This window comes from Galeopterus variegatus, unplaced genomic scaffold, assembly GCF_000696425.1.
Source record: "Galeopterus variegatus unplaced genomic scaffold, G_variegatus-3.0.2 Scaffold33, whole genome shotgun sequence".
NCBI lineage: Eukaryota > Metazoa > Chordata > Mammalia > Dermoptera > Cynocephalidae > Galeopterus > Galeopterus variegatus.
The window spans coordinates 669,961-688,803 of NW_007726144.1; the positions used below are offsets into that span (position 1 = coordinate 669,961).

At 50.5% G+C, this 18,843-nt stretch overlaps 1 protein-coding gene and 1 long non-coding RNA gene across 3 annotated transcripts in view; one reads left to right on the forward strand and one right to left on the reverse strand.

Moving 5' to 3' along the window:
• MEF2D (myocyte enhancer factor 2D) overlaps positions 1-10,256 on the forward strand; it is a 34,403-nt gene extending 24,147 nt beyond the window's left edge. The window contains exons 8-11 of one of the 2 annotated variants that reach the window (XM_008570557.1): positions 827-956; positions 4,984-5,215; positions 5,687-5,993; positions 6,331-10,256. In XM_008570557.1, the coding sequence (XP_008568779.1) occupies positions 827-956; positions 4,984-5,215; positions 5,687-5,993; positions 6,331-6,342 (681 nt within the window). In that variant the 3' untranslated portion in view covers positions 6,343-10,256. The remainder of the gene's footprint in view (positions 1-826; positions 957-4,983; positions 5,216-5,686; positions 5,994-6,330) is intronic. The other variant, XM_008570549.1, reaches the window with a different exon arrangement.
• On the reverse strand, positions 10,086-15,539 carry LOC103588739. The gene is made up of 2 exons (XR_550334.1): positions 15,060-15,539; positions 10,086-10,461 (listed from the first exon to the last, which is right to left on the reverse strand). It is a non-coding gene; the product is annotated as an uncharacterized LOC103588739 (long non-coding RNA).
• Positions 15,540-18,843: the final 3,304 nt, after the last annotated feature.

Here is an 18,843-nt window from a genome sequence, read left to right on the forward strand (position 1 = left end):
CCCAGGACAGGGACCTCCTTAGGAGGAATGCGTGCTAGACAGTAAAGTCGGTTTTCCAGGGGAAGCTGAGGCCCAAGCCAAGGCCAGAGTTGTCTTTCTTACTGGGGGGCTTCCCTGCTTCCCTCTGTCTCCTTATGCTCCCTCCTACACTCAGCCCGTCTCACAGGCACACAGCCGCCCCACCCCCCCGACACTTACATACTCATCCTCAGCCAGGAGTGGGGCGGGGGCTCCTCCCTTCCCAACTCCCTGATGGGAGGCCAGAGAGGCTGGAAAAGGCAGGCAGGCTTTGGCGGCCAACACGGCGGCAGTTTCGGCCCCAGCGTGGAGTTGGAATAAACAAGTGACTCAGAGGCAGATGGAGCTGACAGCCCCACACACGTGTGTGCGTACATGCAGGCACACGCCATGCCAGGCCCCGCGTTCCCCTCACAGATGCCAGCATGCTTCTACCAGGGCGTGTGCTGCAGTGAGGTGGGTGGAGAGTGGACTGTGGAGGGACTAGCCAGGAAAAGAAGAATAATGTCTCTCCCTTCTCTCACTCTGCCCCAGGAGACTGGGCCCGGTGTTTGGCCACAGGGCCAACATACACGCCTTTCTCTTTGCATGTGTGTAAGTGTGAATGAATCTGTGTGTGCATGTATTTCTCCATGGATCTTAGTGTACCTGTGAATGCACCAGCATATGTGTATCCACATGGGCCTCCATGCTAAGGCACCCCACCTTGGCCTTGTGATTCAGGGTCCCCAGCTTGGCCTTGGAATGGAGGGCCAACATAAGGCAAGCCCACCCATCAGCCACCTCCTGATACAGTTTTCTCCTGCAGAACAATGCCCAGCGCCTTGGTGTCTCCCAGTCTACCCACTCTCTCACCACCCCAGTGGTTTCCGTGGCAACACCAAGTTTACTCAGCCAGGGCCTCCCCTTCTCTTCCATGCCCACTGCCTACAACACAGGTGAGTGTTCTTGTGACGTCCACATGTCTGCACTTGGGCTTGGGGCAAGTGAGTGACCAGAGAGGGGACATTAGATATGCCCTGGGGAGGCCCCAATCTGAGGAAGGTTATTGATTTGGGGGAGCCCCTACTTAATTAATTAATTATGGTTGCCAGATTTAGCAAACAAAAACATAGAATGCCCAGTTAAATTTGAATTTCAGATAAAACAATGCACAATTTTTTAGCATATGCATGTCTTTGGGACACACTTTAGTAGAAGAATGTCTTTGGGATATGCTTACACTTAAAAATTACTCGTTTTATCTGAAATTCAAATTTAACTGGGCATCCTTTATTTTTAATATGGGACCTAATGGAGGAGGGAAGCTCCATCCTCAGGAAGCCTCCAGTTTGAGGAGGAGGTGAGACAGAGGTGGGCTGAGCAGATGATTCAGGCTGAAGGAGTAGGGAGGGAGACATGTCAGGTCACAAAGGCTTCCTGGAGGAGAATAAAGGAATGAAGGAGGAAGAGACGGGGAGACTGAGGAGGCCAGAGATTCATGGTCAGGGCTGATTTGCCAGCTCCCTGGGAAAGCCAGGTAGGGCCTCCAGGGCAGGAGGGGGAGGAAGGGGGTCTCTTCCCCCTGATGTTGGCTTGGTGGCAGAATGATAAGGGGGCAAGGAAGGAGGAAGACTGATAATGGCTGGAGAGGGGGATCTGAAGGTGAAGAATCACTTGAAGACATGGGAGAGGTCTCTGGGTAGAATTCAGAAAGGACACCCAGTGCCTAGCTGTCCTGGGTCCCTAGGGCTGTCCTGGCCTATGTCATCCACTCACAGCCACCTGGGAACAGTCTGTGACACTTCCAGCCATTCTTGTCCACACTTCAAGCTGCTGTGTCAGGAAGAACTTTACTAGGGGAAATGCCTTGTCACCTTGTTTCAGAGCATTTGTGTAACTGGCGAACCTGGGCTATTTCCAGCTAAAGAGATCTCTGCCTTCCCCAGGTTCTCTCACATGTGAGTAGCTTATGTTAAGGCTATTCCTGTGATGCAATCAGACTAGACAAGAAAACCCCTAAAATTTCTCCCCCTCCCCACATGCCCATCCCAGAGTTGAACCATGTGTGTGATACCAGACACCAGTACAAATACTCACAAAATCCCACCTCCTCCCCACATGTAAAAATTCAGACCCCAGCCTGTGCAGGTATGAGAGCCCGGAGAACTCCCTCATATTAAGTGACCAGTTTCTGGCATGTGTTTTGTGTATACATTCTAATCAGGTGTCCATAAAACCCTTGTCCCTTGCTCATGTGCTACATGTGGACTCACTCCAGGTTATTAGGTCCTTGCAGCTTCAGCAAGGACTGCTCCAGAAGGGACACGCTGTGGGCCATGCTCCTCATCTGTAAGAGGAGTGGGTGGACAGAAGTTCTCTGGGGCTCCTTTAGCCCTACCACTGGGGCTCTGGGGCCAACTGGAAAAGCCATCTCCCTGTGGGCAGGGCAGGCTGGGGACGCTTGGCCGAGGGCAGCTCAGACCGCTTTTCTGGAGCTGTTGTTAGTTTGGGAATCCCATGGTGGTGGTTTTCTGCCATCTTCTTGAGTACCCGCAGTCTTTGTGAAGCAGGAGGGAGGTTAGTTGGTGTCAGTGAACCTGGAACAGGCTCTCAGCAAGGCCAGACTTACAAACTCTTATTTGTCCCTCTGATGTGAAAGCAGTTTCTGCCCCTGGGCTTGCCCTTGGAGTCCTTTTGGGAAGTGTGTGGGATTTCTCACATCCTCTCAGAAACAAGGGGCTCCAATCACTCTTGCTGCAGGAATAGCTAAGCAGACCTCAGTTTAAACAGGTGTTTTCAGGTGACCCTAGGTATATAAACAAAACCCCAAGGAACACATTGCTGTTTACAGTCCTTGGCCCCAGTTCCGATTCCAGCTGGGGGTGATCTGGCTATGGGAATGTCCTGTGTAAGGGACAGGCCTGGCCACTGTTGGCACTGGCAACAGAGGTTTGGCTGTAGTGGCTCAGGGAACAGACTGAGTGGGCTGCCAAATGGCCGGGGGGCTGTGCTCCTCCTGGCCCTGGGGAGCCAGGCCTCCCAGTAGATAGGGCTGGAGTCTGGTGGGACCGTGGAGAACTGGGAGTTGTGTCTATCATTCACTCATGGAGGGACCTTGGGAAAGGTGCTGCTACACTGTTCTGGGCTTGGCTTCCTTGTTTGTAAATCAAGTGTTGGAGATAGTTGATCCCAGAGCCCATTTCTGCCCTTGTTCTGCTTTTTATAAATATAAGCATCTCAAAACTCCTGGCCAGCATTACAAGACCAGAGTTAAGTGTGGATCAACTGTAGAGTGAGATTTAAAGGTAATAAAGAGTCCTGGGTTCTTATTTTAGCTCTGCCACTGGCTTTCTCCATGGCCTGGAGCAAGTTTCTCAGACTTGAGGCTGTGGATGCCTCATTTGTAAAGTAGTGATAGGTCAGTTTTTTAAATATATACTATTAGCCAGACACTGTTCTACATGCTTTCTGTGTATTAACTCACTCAGTCCTCACAACAGCTGTGCAGTGCAGATAGGATTCCTGCCTCAAGTTTATAGGCAGAGAGTAAGTAACTTGCCCAAGGTCACACAGCCCATAAGCAGAGGTAGCAAGGAACTTTGACCTCATATCTTAAGCCTTTAACCTTATTGCTATATGGCAAAGACAATATGATCTTCCCTGCATAAAAGCAGAGTGCTGGAGCAGATGACCCCCTGAGTAATAGCATAGTGGATGGTGCTGGGATGATTGGGGGATGTGCTCCCCAACACAGCATGCCTTCCCACTCTTACAATGCCACCTCACTATGATCCTCAGGGAAGACATTTTATAAACTCCCAAACAGGTTGCAACATGAAACAATAGCATGGTTCTATTTGTCCTGTGACAGTACAGATGTCACAGTTTCTTCATTAGGACAGACATTTTAGAAAATAATGAGCAGCTTCTCATGGGGAAATCCTTGCAGCCTCTCTGCTCCATGAGGTGAGGACTGGGTGGCAAACATGCATCCTTTGTGTTTATGTGCATAGGCACAATGGCTCAAATCCCTGCTGCCACCTATTTTATGGATTGACAGTCTGTAGGAGACTCAGGGCCTGTGTGCAAGGTGGTCACAGTGGTTTGCTTCTGAGGCACCATTTGTCTGGCTTGTACCATGGCTCCCCAGTACCTCAGGAAGGCCATTGGAGACATGGCAGGTGAAGTGATGACAGTTGAACATGTATTAGATCTTCTCTACTTATCTTTTCCCCTCCTTTTTCTTTCTTTTTAATTGTCATTACCTATACATGATTTTTTAAAAGTTTAATACTGTTTTTAAAAAATCACCTCTTTTTGGGCCGGCCCGTGGCTCACTCGGGAGAGTGTGGTGCTGATAACACCAAGGCCATGGGTTCGGATCCCATATAGGGATGGCCGGTTACTCACTGGGTGAGCGTGGTGCTGACAACACCAAGTCAAGGGTTAAGATCCGCTTACCGGTCATCTTTTAAAAAAAAAAAAAAAAAAATCACCTCTTTTCATCCTGTTAAAAAACAGCACTTCAAGGGCCAGCCCGTGGCTCACTCGGGAAAGCGTGGTGCTGACAACACCAAGGCCATGGGTTCGGATCCTATATAGGGATGGCCGGTTCGCTCACTGGCTGAGCGTGGTGCTGACAACACCAAGGCCATGGGTTCGGATCCTATATAGGGATGGCCGGTTCGCTCACTGGCTGAGCGTGGTGCTGACAACACCAAGCCAAGGGTTGAGATCCCCTTACCGGTCATCTTTCAAAAACAACAACAAAAAAAACCCCCAGCACTTCATGGTTATTATGACTTGAAATTCTTTAACTCTGAGTGCCATCTCCAAATTTTTATGCTTTTCTTGAATTCTTCACATCTATCATTAAACACCACCTGTCCCCTCATCACCCTGGTCCTCTGGGAGGTGGCTGCCCATGGGAGCCTGGTGCCCTCTCCCCCACTGTAGACTCATCTCACTTTTTCTCCTGAGCAGATTACCAGTTGACCAGTGCAGAGCTCTCCTCCTTACCAGCCTTCAGTTCACCTGGGGGGCTGTCACTAGGCAATGTCACCGCCTGGCAACAGCCACAACAGCCCCAGCAGCCGCAACAGCCACAGCCTCCACAGCAACAGCCACAGCCACAGCAGCCACAGCAGCCGCAGCAGCCACAACAGCCACCTCAGCAACAGCCCCACCTGGTCCCCGTATCTCTCAGCAACCTCATGTGAGTCCTTGGGAGATTTTCCATGGGAATGTTTGAGAAGGGAGAGTTGAGGAGCAGGAAGAGGAGGGTCCTCTTGAGAGCTGGGTTCCCTTCAGGGTTGTCTGTCATTAGTGGACATCATGTGAGGCTGTGCACTGCATAAGTGGCAGTCCTGGAATCCCCTGTACAAGCTAGGAGACTCACCCTGAGCCCCTTCCCCCAGCCAGCCCTGGGGTGGGGGGCCTGGGCTGCAGATAACATGGGATGGAAGGAGAACTAATACTTATTTCCCTTCTCTCTCTTCATTTGACCCCTCTCTTCTGTTCACTCTCTCCATCCACTGGTCTCTCCCTCGTCCCCACTTGCCTCCCATCCCCATATTCTCATTCTCTGCTCTCCCTCACTCTCTGTCTTGTGACCTGCTATCACTTTTTCTGTCACTCACCCCTCCTTTTCTGTCCCCTGTGCCCCATCCCTGTTGCCTACCTCCAGCCCGGGCAGCCCCCTGCCCCACGTGGGTGCTGCCCTCACAGTCACCACCCACCCCCACATCAGCATCAAGTCGGAACCAGTGTCCCCAAGCCGGGAGCGCAGCCCTGCGCCTCCCCCTCCAGCTGTGTTCCCAACTGCCCGCCCTGAGCCTGGCGACAGTCTCAGCAGCCCGGCTGGGGGATCCTATGAGACAGGGGACCGGGATGATGGACGGGGGGACTTCGGGCCCACACTGGGCCTGCTGCGCCCGGCCCCAGAGCCTGAGGCTGAGGGTTCAGCTGTGAAGAGGATGCGGCTCGATACCTGGGTACTGTAGCATCACCCCTCCTGTCCTCCAGTGTCTGCTACACCCAGGGACTGCCCCTTGTGCCCCCCAACTTGTTTTAACTCCTACCCGAGAGGCCTTGTGGCCAACTAGCCCTTCCACCAGCCCTTGTGGGGCAGCACCAATACCCCTGTCCCCCCACCAAAGGCCCATCTCCTTCCCTGTATCCAGCATCAGCCTGTCTGCTTGATGGCTTCTGCCCCTCACAGCTGGCCCTGCCACTAGAATCCCGGCCCTATGGGGAGAGGGGAGTGGAGGGTACATGCCTGCAGCCTGGGCCACCCCCTCACACCCCATTCTCCATCTCCTCTCTTCACAGACATTAAAGTGACGATCCCCACTCCCCTCCTCTCAGCCTCCCTGATGAAGAGTTGACAATCTCACCGCCCACCCCTCCCTGTCCTGGGCTCCTCCCGCTCGACCCCCACTTCCTTTCTCGTGCTCCGTGTCCTGTTGACGGTTACATTTGTGTATAATTATTATTATATTATTATTATTATTATATATTTTTAAATTTGGATTCTCGCTTTGGAGAGGGGGATGCTCTCATCCCCTCTTTCTACACCCCCCACCATTTTCACTGGCTGGGGGGCTCTCTCTTTTGCGGGAAGGGGGGGACACTTTGCACGTTGTACACATATGCTGCAAGAAGGGGGTGGGGGGCCCGATAGGCCTTTGGGAAAGGACAGGTGCCGAGCCCTGCATGTGGAGCCCTCCCACTCCATCCCCCAGAAAGAGGGAATTAACCAAAAAAACTACCAAACAACAAAAAACCCATACAATAGACTGAAACCCCAAAGTTAGCTTGATGGGTGAGTTTGTGTTTCAAGGGGAAAGTGAAGCAGAGATTCTGAAAAGGGTCTCTGCTTCTGGGCTGTTCATGTGGCCATAGGCAGATGGGGATGAATACCCAAGCCTGGCCCCCAAATCCCCCTGCACACACACATAACACACTCTCACCAATTCATGTGGGTGCTGGCTGAGCTTTTGGGCTATGAAGGTGTCTGGGAATCTGAGGCTGGGGGTGGGGATTTGAGGTGGGGGCCTCTCTGAAAGCACATTTGGAGGGAAAGACAGAGCCATGAGGAGAGGGCTGAGGAGGGCAGGAGGGCTGGGCAAGGGGTGAATTGGGCCCCCTCCCTTCCCCAGCTTTTTTCTAAGATATACAGTGCAATAGCTCCCCATCCCTCAGTTGACACCAGCCCCGTAAAGCTGGCCACAACGTGCAGGGGGAACTGGGGAGAGGAATTTTAATGGGGTGGCTCCAAGCGAGAGTCGGCCTTGGCCTTCCCTAGGGTGCCTGAGGGCCAGAGCCCTTTCATGGGACAAGTGTCGAGTATGGTGAAGGGACTTCCTCTGCCTTGCACGCACTCTACCCAGAGGAGTGGGCACTGGGCTGGTCTGTGGGGCGGGAGGTCCCTATGGATGAGGGGATGTGGTCCGTAAAGGGCCAGCCTCCCGAATTCCTCCCCAGCCCCTCCTCCTAGCTCCTCCTGCTCCCCACCCCACCTCCCTGCTCTTGGCGCCCTCATGGTCTCGCTACCTCCTTGACCCACCACCTCCCGGCCGCATCCCACCTTCCCTCTTGGCTACTGTAATTGTAAATAGCAACCTTTGGAAAACGTTAGCGGTGTAACAGTCCAGGAAACTGTTTTTTTTGTTGTTGTTGTACTGATATGAAATGAGATTCTATTTTTGTCAAAGTATATTGTAATAATAATGACTCAAACGGCCCGTACTGTACAGATGAGATTCTTCTGCTGTTGTTCTCGCTCCCCCTCCCCTCTCCCCCGAGTCTGCCCCGTCTGCTGCCTCCCCAGTGGGGTGGTGGGCAAGGGGCCAGGGGCAGCCGAAGCATGGGGTCCTGAGACCTCGGGCTGGATCAGAGATCAAACTGGAGGGGACAGGCCCCCAGCCTGCTCTCCACCGACTCCACAGCCACCCCCACCCTAAGGGGCCTGGCCTGGAGTAACAGGGGCAGGTAGCCAGGGGCCCACCACAGTCCTTCACACAAGCAACTCCTCTGCCAAGTGGCCAAGAGGTGCAGCGCTCCCTTGGGGCTTCCTCTCTGTTGGAGAGGAGAGTAGTTAGACAAGGCCCAGTCTCCTGTTAAATGACTGTCTTTGCCCGCTTCTATGGCCCAGCCTCTTGCAGTATTCTGACACTCAGTGCAGGGAAGGAACCAGAAGCAGAGGGGTGTGTGTGACCACACATCTACCTGAGTGTGTTCATGAGGGCACCTAGTACTTGTGTGTCTGAGCGTACCTTTGTATTTATGTATGTGTGTGTCTGGGGGGGGGTGTATGCGTGGGTGTACCTGTGTGTGTCTCTGAGCCCATCTGGGTGGATACGTGAATCCTTGTGTGACTGGAGATCTGAGGGCATCTCTGTGTGTGTGGCTGGGTGTGTGTTTACAAAGGGACAGGTGGCTGTTCTAGCTCCAAGCCCTGGCTTCCCCCTCACTGGCTTCTGACCCTCACTCCCTTCCTGCCTGCTCCTTCACCTGCTCTCACCACAGCTCTACAGTTTGTATTGCACTTAGGGGGGTTGGCAGTTGTCCCTCTGCTTCTCCCTAGGCCCTACCTCTCCAGGGCTTCCCTCCAGGAACCTTTGCCCCCACTCTGTTGTCCACTTAGTCCCTCATGCCTTGACACTCAGTTCCCTTTTCTAGAGTGCCCTCTTCCACCAAACCCCGTCCTGCTTTCAGGGTGAAACTCAAGCTCCCCTGCCTCCCTGAGCTTTTTCTTCAGCTGGGCGTGATCCTTCCTCACTCACAGCTTAACCCTCACCTGCTGACCGAGCAGGGACACAGCATGTGCAGCCTTCCCACCTCTCCTGCAAGTTCCTAGAGGGAGTTTGAAGAATTGATGAGACTTGATCAGGGCCTTGAAAGAAGCCAGGGTGTAGTCTTATGCATGCGTGCATTCCCAGAGCCTTGTCCAGTGTCTGGCACATAGTAGGTGCTCAGTAAATGCTGAAGGGGTGAATGGTTGAATGATAGGTGCTCAATAAATGTTGAATGACTGGCCTTCCCTTCTCAGGCTATTCCTACCGTCAGTCTGCCCACCTTTCTAGGCCGGGCTTGGCCACCATCAAACACGGAGGAGGGGTGAGGGTGAGGGCCCCTGCAGTTCACGGTGCAATATTCACCAGTTTTGCCCTCTGCCTCATAATGGCAAACCTGGCTTTTGATTATTACCATGTGTGGATGTGTGTGTGTCCTTTCTTCTCTGTCCCTGGTGACAGGGGGTGGTCTGTGAATGAATATGTGACATTTCTGCAATTCAGTATCCCAAGGTTTCTCTTGGGGGTAGGGGCTCTCGGCCGGCTAGATGAATGGGTCCCTGGGAACCCAGAGCTCAAATGGGGACTTAATTTCTTCCTCTTACAAGCCAAATTTGCCTCCACCCACTCCCTCTGAAGAACTGGGCACTTGCCAAAGTAACCACTGGAGTCGTCCAATACCCCTCCCCTCCCCAGGTTTCCCACAGCTTTCAGGGACAGTGGGCATGAGGACCCCCCCAATGGATCGCACTATCCCCTCCCCCAAACAGTGCACTCAATGCAGCGAGACTGACCCCTGACCCCCACCCATCCCTCCCCACCTTGGACAGGAAGGAAGTAATGCACCTTCTCTTGCTGATTATTTATTTGTTTGGAGAGACAGAAATGATGTAAGTGTATCTAGAAATATCTATATCCTATATATTTTTAACTGACTCTTTGGAATCCCCTGGGGTGGGGTGGGGGGTGACTTTAGGCTTTCATGGAGGGGAGGAGACATGGAGCCTGGGAACTCCTTGTTCTCCCCTCTGCTGCCTCTTCCCACCCCCTGAGCAGTTGGTAGAAGGAGTGGGATTTGTATGGGGGGAGGTGGCTGGAACGTTACATGGAGAATCTTGATTCTCTCCTCTCCCCCATTCAAGTCCCAGAGGAAGGGAGGGGCTGGGGAAGAGGGAGGGAGGGGCAGGCCAGGCCACAGAGGTGCCCCACCCCCAAACCCGACAATCACCCACACTCCTGGGGCTCCTCCTGGGTCCTGGGGCAGGGCGAGTCCAAGTGTGTGGCTGTTGATTTGTTTTCAATATTTCTTTTCGTGCTGTATGGTGATGCTTTCTTAGTATTCTACACAATAAGAAAAGACAAAGTCCTCGAGATTCTTATGAGTTTTGTTTGAAAACTCTTTCACTATATTTGTTGTAAAGAGGTTTACTATTAAAAGAAAAAGAATACACGTTTCTGATACTTCGGCTTGGGTTTGGTTTCTTTGGTGCGGCCGGCCAAGGAGGGGAAGGAAGGACCGGTGTGGCCCTGCCATGGCGAGAGGCTTCACCTTGGCTGGGAAGAATGGTGGTCAACCTGTGGGGGAGGGCACTTCCAGGTGTCTCTGGTGGGATTTTCAGGTGAGAATTTCTTCCAGGTGCTCTGTCAGAAGGAGGCAGCCCTAGGACTAAGAAGGGGTTGTCCAGTTAGAGTCCCAGGAGGGATCCTGGGACATAAGAAAAACAGAAATACCACCCAAGGTCAGGTCGGGAACAGAATGGTGTTCAGTGTGGGGGTGCAGCATGGTAGAGGAACTTTGCTGAAAACCATTCTGCAGCAGAAACTTGCCCAGGCACTATGTTAGGCACATATGGATTCCACCTTCACAGTCAACTGTGAGAAACAGTGGCTTGCCCTTGACCTGCCTTTTGAGTGCTTTAACCATGCCAGGGAACCTCTCCCTGTCCTCCTCACACATCCTGAAGGGCCCCCCACCTGGCACCCTTCATCTGGGCAGGCTGCCCTTACTCCTGCCTCCTCACACCCCGCACAGCTATGCCGTGGGGCCGGTGCAGCGGCTGTGGAGGGAAGTGTACCAGGTGTGGCTCATGCTAGCAGAGTTTGACCACTCCTCTGTACCTAGTCCATGCTAGGTGCTGCAGAAGCAAACACGGAGTGTGAGAGGCTGTATACAACAGCAGAGACAGGCCTACAAATGTCTCAAATCCACGTCACAAGGTTAAGGCTGTGGTTGCTGCATGTGCAGGCTGCTGCAAGAACACATGGGTGTCAGGCAAGTCACGGAATGTGTTCGTGCCTTGGGTTTCCTTATCTGCAAAGTGCAACCACCTGTACTCATCCTGCCTCCCTCACGAGGTCATTGCAGACTTCACCTCACTTCTTCAGTAGGGGCAGAGAAGAACAATGAGCTGAGCAGGAAGGGATCAAGAAGATACTGTTCTCCAGATGAGGCTCCCCTGTGGCTACCTGCTCCCCTGTAGCAGCTTCCAAGATGGTCTCCAGTTATCCCTGCCTGGTATTCATGACCTTGTATAGTCCCCTCCCACAATGAATCATGCTTGGTATGTGTGACCAATAAAAAAAGGCAGAAGTGATGGCATGTGACTTCCAAGGCCAAGTCATAGCTTCTCCCTATCTTTCTCTATCATCATGTGTCCTGGCAGAAGCCAGATGTCATGTTGTGGGAAACTGAAGCAGCCCTATGGAGAGGCCCATATGGCAGAGGACTGAGGCCTCCTGCCAGCAGCCATTGAGTGAAGCCATCCTCTCCTCTGTGCTTATAGTTCCTAAGCTTCCCCAAACATTGGTACAGGTAAGAAACCACTGGTATGATGTACGCTGCAGCTCATCCATTCCCATGGAAGAGAGGACCTTTCTCTGAGGTGACCAGAACAGCCTTGACCTAACACCTAAATCCTGAGCAAAGCCTCTTTTCTGTACACCTCCTGTCTGTTCCTCAGACTGTCTGACCTGCCCCTCCTTCTCTATAGGCATTGCTCATGATGTCTTGGGTAGGCATTACTATTGCCCACAAATATTTCATGTTCTCTCTCCTTCCTGTTTTTCCCAGTCCCTGTGTAGTCAAGCGGGGTCATTGGACTAGTTCTGGCCAATGGACTGTACTGGGAAGTAATGTGTGTCCCTTCTGAAGCTCAGCCAGTACCTGATTCTCCAAGTGCTCTTTCCCCATTGTGGGAATTGTGGAAGCACATGTTGAGGTAGAGTGCTACAAGATCTAAGCAGCCTGGAGTGCCAAGCCACCTTAAGGTGTTGTCCAGCACCAGAGTAGACTTTGTGTGAATAGAAAATGTGTGTTGTGTTAAGCAGCAGAGATGTTAGTATTGTGTCTGCAGAATAACCTGCAGACGTGCAGGTTTTCATTCTGACCAATGAACATACATCTCACACTTGGACAGCCTTGAAGCACCATCTACTGTACACCCTTTGTGGTGTGATAAAAAGATCTCTGGACTTGGTATAGTCCAGAACTAATTCAACTCCTAGTTCTGCCACTTACCAGCTGTGTGGCCTTGGGTAGTCACAATCTCCCTGGGCCTCTGTATCTGTAAACAGAGCTAGTAGCTGCATGCTTTCTTTCTAATCCACACCTCACCCTTCTCCAATCCATCATTTCCTCTTTGGCCCAGCTTTGATAACCTTAATACCATATGGTTCTCCACTGCCCACCATATAAAGTCCAAACTCCTTGGCCCAGCTCCGAAGGCCTTCAAAGAGCCAACACAACCCCTTTTCCAGGCTTACTCAATGCCATTCCCTATGCATCCCTTGGACTCTAGGCAGACTAGACAGCCCACTCTATTCCTTGATAGATAGATCCTTTGTAGTTTTGCTCATGCCATCCTTCTGTCCAAAATGCAACAAACATTTATTAAGCACCTTCTCTGTGAAACCCTGTGTTAGGCACTGGAGATATAGAGAGGAAGGAGGCTGCTCCTACTTCTAGGCAACTCACAGTCTAGTGGGGACAAGGGACAAGTGAACCAACAGTTAACACTGGAGTCTGTTAAATGTCACATAGGAAGGATATAAATGCATTTGGGGCACACCCTAATCCAGACTAGTAGACATCAGAGGAGGCTTCCTGCAGGAGGTGTTTGAGCTGGATTTTTTTTTTTTTTTTCTTCTTGTGGGGGGCGGCTGGCCAGTACATATTATTTTTTAATTCCATTTTTCCAAGAACTTTTTCTTTTGGTGGGGGGGGCTGGTGGGCAAGGGGATCTGAACCCTTGACCTTGGTGTTAATAGCACTGCGGTCTAACCAACTGACCTAACTAGCCAGCTCTGAGCTGGATTTTGAAGACATGTAGGAGTTGCCTGGGTAAATGAGGGAAGGCATTCCTTATAGCGAGAATAGCATGTAAGGTATGGAGAGAGAATGGTGCCTTCAGGAACTCAAACATTGTGGTGCGGGTCAAAGGAATAGCATACAGAGCTGAAGAGGTTGGCAGAGGCCTCATTATGAAGGACCTTGGTGGCCAAGACTTGGACTTCATTCTGCAGATGTTTGGTCAACAAAAGATTTTAAGTAGAGAAGGAGCTTGATTAGATTTGCATTTCAGAAATCTACCAGTAAAAGCTCCCTCTGACAGTAATGGTGAAAATCACTTGGAAGGAATGCAGCATTGGAGGCAAGTGGCCCAGTCAGGATCCTCTACAAATAGAAACCCAAGGAAGGCATGGACAGAAGGATGGAGAGAAGAGGATGAATTTAGTAGATATTTAAGAGGTAGAATACTTACTACTGTTATTTGTCAAAGACATGAAAATGATGTGCTTACCTCGATAAGAAGATGTCTTTGAGCAAAAAACTGCTATTTCTATCTTTGAAACCCTCTGTATCATTTAAGGTTTCACTCCTACAATTTTCACTCCATGACACTTTTCCTGATCTCTCTATCCCCCTTCCTGCTGAGGTGGCTGTGATATCCTCCAATAATGCATCAGGAATCTACCCCTTCCCTTCCTTATAGCATCTACCCCATTCTACCTGGAAATGTAGGTACTAGTTTCTATTAGACTGAACTAGTTCTAACTGAACTAGTTAGTTCTAACTAGACTGAACACCTCTTTTAAAAATGTACTGGTCGGGCCGACCCCGTGGCTCACTCGGGAGAGTGCAGCTGGTGCGCTCACTGGTTGAGCGCGGTGCGGGTGACACCAAGCCAAGGGTTCCAATCCCCTTACCGGTCACAAAAAAAAAAATGCACTGGTTTATCCATTTTTGTGTCTGGCTTAGTGCTTGGCACACAGTATGTTCAGAGAGGCTAAAATGAGATAATGCTTGTGAAAGTGCCCTTTGTAAATTGTGGAGTGCTACAAACTCGATTTTTTTTTTTTTCCTAAAAGATGACCGGTAAGGGGATCTTAACCCTTGACTTGGTGTTGTCAGCACCACGCTCGCCCAGTGAGCAAACCGGCCATCCCTATGTGGGATCTGAACCCGTGGCCTTGGTGTTATCAGCACCGCACTCTCCCGAGTGAGCCACAGGGCCAGCCCCAAACTCGATTTTTTTTAAAAAAATTTTTTAATACTCAAGAGCCTGGTTACTTTTTGCAGTTTCTCCTCTACTTCCCAGATGTCAGGACCAGCTCCTGAAGGAGCACCAGATCGAATAGGGCTAAGGATCTCAGTTTCCTGGACTCAGCTGTGGTAAGAATTAGTAGCTACTGGGTAGAGGTAAGAATTAGTAGCTACTGGGCTCCTACACCTAAAGAGGTGGCTCTCGAGAGGTGGAAAACAAAGGGGTGGTATCTGATTGTTCCAGCCAAGGGGGCCAGGCCAATTCTCTTGTAGCTCATGTTTTTCTGACTCACTCCTCAGTCCCATGGGCTGAGTAACTTTTCCAGCCTTGTGACTGTGGAAACTTGTTTCAGAAAGAGCGGAAGTGGAAGGGACACAGGACGACCCCACCCCAGGCTCCAAAGAGGCTCCTACTTGAGCCACTACAACCCACTTATATCTGTTTGCAATCTTAAGTCATCGAGTGTCACTGCCTGGGCGAGGGGCACGTCCATTCCCCTGCCCTATTTCACAGTTGGTAAAGCCTCCCCCCAGGTTCTTTCCACCACGCCTTGCCTCTGCACTTTCCTGCTAGGTCTAGTTCAGATCACCCTGGGGGCCCAGGATTTAGTGCTTCCAGTTGGATTGATTTACATTCACCTCCCTTTGCTTTGTACCTGCTTCCACGTGTTTACAGCTCTAAGGGCCTAGCTCAGTTTGGTCTCATAAAGTACGGTCCCCACCTTCGCAGAGTGGCCGCCCAGAGTCACTCCTATTTACTGCGCATCAGCCGCCACGTGCCCAATAAAAGCTGGTGACGACGACGCGGGCCGAAGGAGGGAGGGGAAGGACTCCGCCTACGGCCAGGTCGCGCGACCGGCGGCGCCCGGCAGCGCCCGTCCTCGCCTGTGTCACCACCCTCAGTAGAAAGGGGAGGCTGGCGCCGGCTGTGGGCGGAGACGAAGGAGCGATTCCGGGTTCGGAAAGAGAAAATCTCCATCTAAGGCGAAGGGGCAGAAGGGAGGAAAAAGGAAAGCAACGGTCACTTGTTCAGTCTTCTCTACACCGTAAACTCCCATGAGTACAGAGATCACCGTATTCCAAAGAGCCTTGGGCCGTGTTTGGCACACAGGAGGCGCTCAATAAATGGTCGATTGGCAGCTAGCCATCGGACACTGTTCGCAAGCAGCGTCAACCCCGCCGCCCTTTACGCCGGTCCCCTCCCCACTGTGACACGACAAATGAGGCAATGGTTCGGCAGCAGGGCCAATCAACATTCCAAAACCTGCTTCTCTACCGGCTCCTCCACACCGGAATAAGCGGACAAAGATCCCAATCCCCTCCTAGCACCTCCTACCGTTGGGAAGTGGCTGCACAGGCTCACTCCGTTGGCTTTTCCACTGATAGATGGGACCATCAGCCAACCGCAGCCTGGACAAGACGCATGCGTACACAAAAGGTTTTTAAGCCCGTGTATGGGAAAAATCCGAGCTGAGAGAACCAATTTTGGCTGAGTCTCACTAGGGCTCCGAGGAGAAGGCGCGCATGCGTGAGTCTAGCCGTCTACAGCTCCCTGCGCAATTTAGCGGGGAGTCAGCGCCCTCTGTCCTCCTGGCAGTTTTCCCACACCCCTAACCTCTGTCAATGCTACATACGGACCTGGCGCTGCCTGGGAGATCCAGAAGAAAGAGAGGATCTCGGTCCCTGCCCTCAGGGGCGACAGGACCGTCCCCAAACGCAGCCCGCGAGTCACTGGCCTGGGTCTTTGTGCAGAGGTCCCTGTAGGAGCTGAGGGCAAATAGTAGCGTGAACATTGATTGGAGAAGGGGACGCTTCGCAGTTTACAAAGCGCGTTATGACCATCGTCTCAGGAGTTCCTCACAAAAGCCCTCCACGTAGGTTATCAAGTAAGGACGCAGAGGCTCAGGAAGGGCAAGGGACTAGTCCGAGGACTCCGCCAGTCAGAGTAAAACCGGGCCTGGAACCCAGGCTGGCCAACTCCCTATTCAGTGCTCTTTTACCATAATAAGCTGCCTCCCTGCTCTCAGGGAGCTTGTGTCTAGTTGGGGGTGATGTCACTTAAGATAAAGGAAAAGCAAAGGCACAGTTTACGTCCTTTTTTTTTTTTTTTTTTTTTTAATAAACAATGAGTGCAAGAGGTGTTCCGAAGAGGGAACGAGCTCTCTGCTCTTGTGATCTGAGGAGGTAACATGAGGGAGATGAGGCTTGGAAGATGGTACAAAGTACATGATTGGAGTGGATAAATCTTAGGAACATAATATTGAATGAAAAAAGAAATCCCAGGACATTGCAAACGTTCGAAACCACTTTTATAAAGTTCAAAAACAAGCAAAATTAATATATTAAGTATATTTGATAAAACTTTTTTTTTTTTCTTTTAACCGAACCCGTGGCCTTGGTGTTATCAGCAGCGCACTCTACCGAGTGAGCCACGGGCCGGCCTATTGATAAAACTTTTGAAAAGGCAAAGTGATAAAATAAATTGGTTATCTTGGAGAGAGATTGGGAATGGGATGATGTATTAGTCTATTTTCTGTTGCTTTTAACAGAATACTTGAAACTGGATAATTTATAAAGGAATGAATTTTATCTCTTACAGTATTGGAGTCTGGGAGTCCAAGGTCCAGGGAACACATCTGGTGAGGACCTTCTTCTTGTGGGGACCCATGGCAATGCAAAATACACATGGCAAGGATGACCAGAAGTTTTTTCATGTGCTCTCCTTATAAAGCCACCAGTCCACACCCATGACAACCCATTAAACCATTCACAAGGGCATAGTCCTTATGATCTAATCACCTCTTGAAGGCCCCACCTTTCAATACTGCCATAGTCTGATTTCCCACTCTCTTAACACTGTTACATTGGGATCAAGCTTCAATGAGTTTTGTGGGGATGTTCAATCCATAGCAGATGGGAAAGAACACACAGATGGGTGCCATTGGAAATGTTCTAGTTATTGGGTTAAATGGTAGATTTATGGGTATTCATTTTTTTATGTATATAACACATATATAAATTATTCTTTTGTATGTGTAAAATATAATTTAAAAGATGATAATGGAATCTCCCCCCTCAATACATTACATAGTCGGAGAGAAGAGGAAAGCCTTATGTATATTGCACTTGGTTTACAGAACATTTCTATGCATGACATTTCTATCAGGTGATCCTCACAACAAGCTTTAAAGATAGATATTATTATCTCCATGTCTCCATGTTTGAGATGAAGAAACGCAGCTGAAAGTCAGTTAAGGCCAATGGGGATCCTGTGCAGCTAAATCTCCACTATGCCAAGCACTGTTTCTGCCACCGAGAACAGTCAGTAAACGTGTGGAGTGGGTGAGTGACTGAACATTCTAATTACCTGGGTGTTGTAGTGGATTGAATTATGTCCGCCCAAAACTCACTGAGGCTTGAATTGTCTTCCAAGTTTTATGTATTAGAAACTTAGTCCCCTTAGGGGCCAGCACGTGGCTCACTTGGGAGAGTGTGGTGCTGATTACACCAAGGCCAAGGGTTCGGATCCCTATATAGGGATGGTGAGATAGCTCACTTGAGAGAACGTGGTGCTGACAATACCAAGTCAAGAGTTAAGGTCCCCTTACCCGTCATCTTTTAAAAAAAAAGAAGGAAACTTAGTCCCCACTGTGACTGTTAAGAAGGTGGGAAATCCTATTATGGTAATTGAAAGGTGGAGCCTTAAAGAGGTGATTGGATTGTAGGACCTTGCAGTAGTGAATGGAATAAACATGGTGGTTAGGGGTGTGGTTCTGAGGGCTTTAAAAGAAGAAGAGAGTCTGTCTTTCTCTGTGTGTGTTCTCTGCTTCCACCATCTTGCAATGAGAGACCCCTGGGTCACTGTCACCACCACCAGGTGGACTTTGGGCTTCCCAGCGTCAGAAACTGTAAGCAATAATTTCATTTTCTTTATAAATAACCCAGTTTCAGGTATTTTGTTATAAGCAACAAAAATGGACTAATACAGGTGTCTACTAGTGACACAAGCTGCCTCTGAAAGTAGTGAGTATCCTGCACAGCAGGTGGCTGACCATTGTCAGGATCAGGAGTATGATCACAGAATCAGTTCTCTCTCTGGGTAAAAGTTGGATATAGATAAACTCTAAGATTCTTGTGTGTGAGTATTTGTGTGTGTGTGTGTGTATGTGTGTGTGTGTGTGTGTGTGGCTGGCAGGTATAGGGATCTGAACCTGTGACCTTGGTGTTATAAGGCTGCACTCTAACCAACTGAGCTAAATGTCCACCCCTAAGATTCTTTTCAAAACTAAGGCTCTATGAGTCTATCAGAGGCTGATGGCAAAATCATATTAAGATACTAAGGCTAGGGCCAGCCCGTGGCTCACTCGGGAGAGTGTGGTGCTGATAATACCAAGGCCATGGGTGCGGATCCTATATAGGGATGGCCAGTTGGCTCACTTGGGAGAGCGTGGTGCTGACAACACCAAGTCAAGGGTTAAGATCCCCTTACCGGTCATCTTTAATATA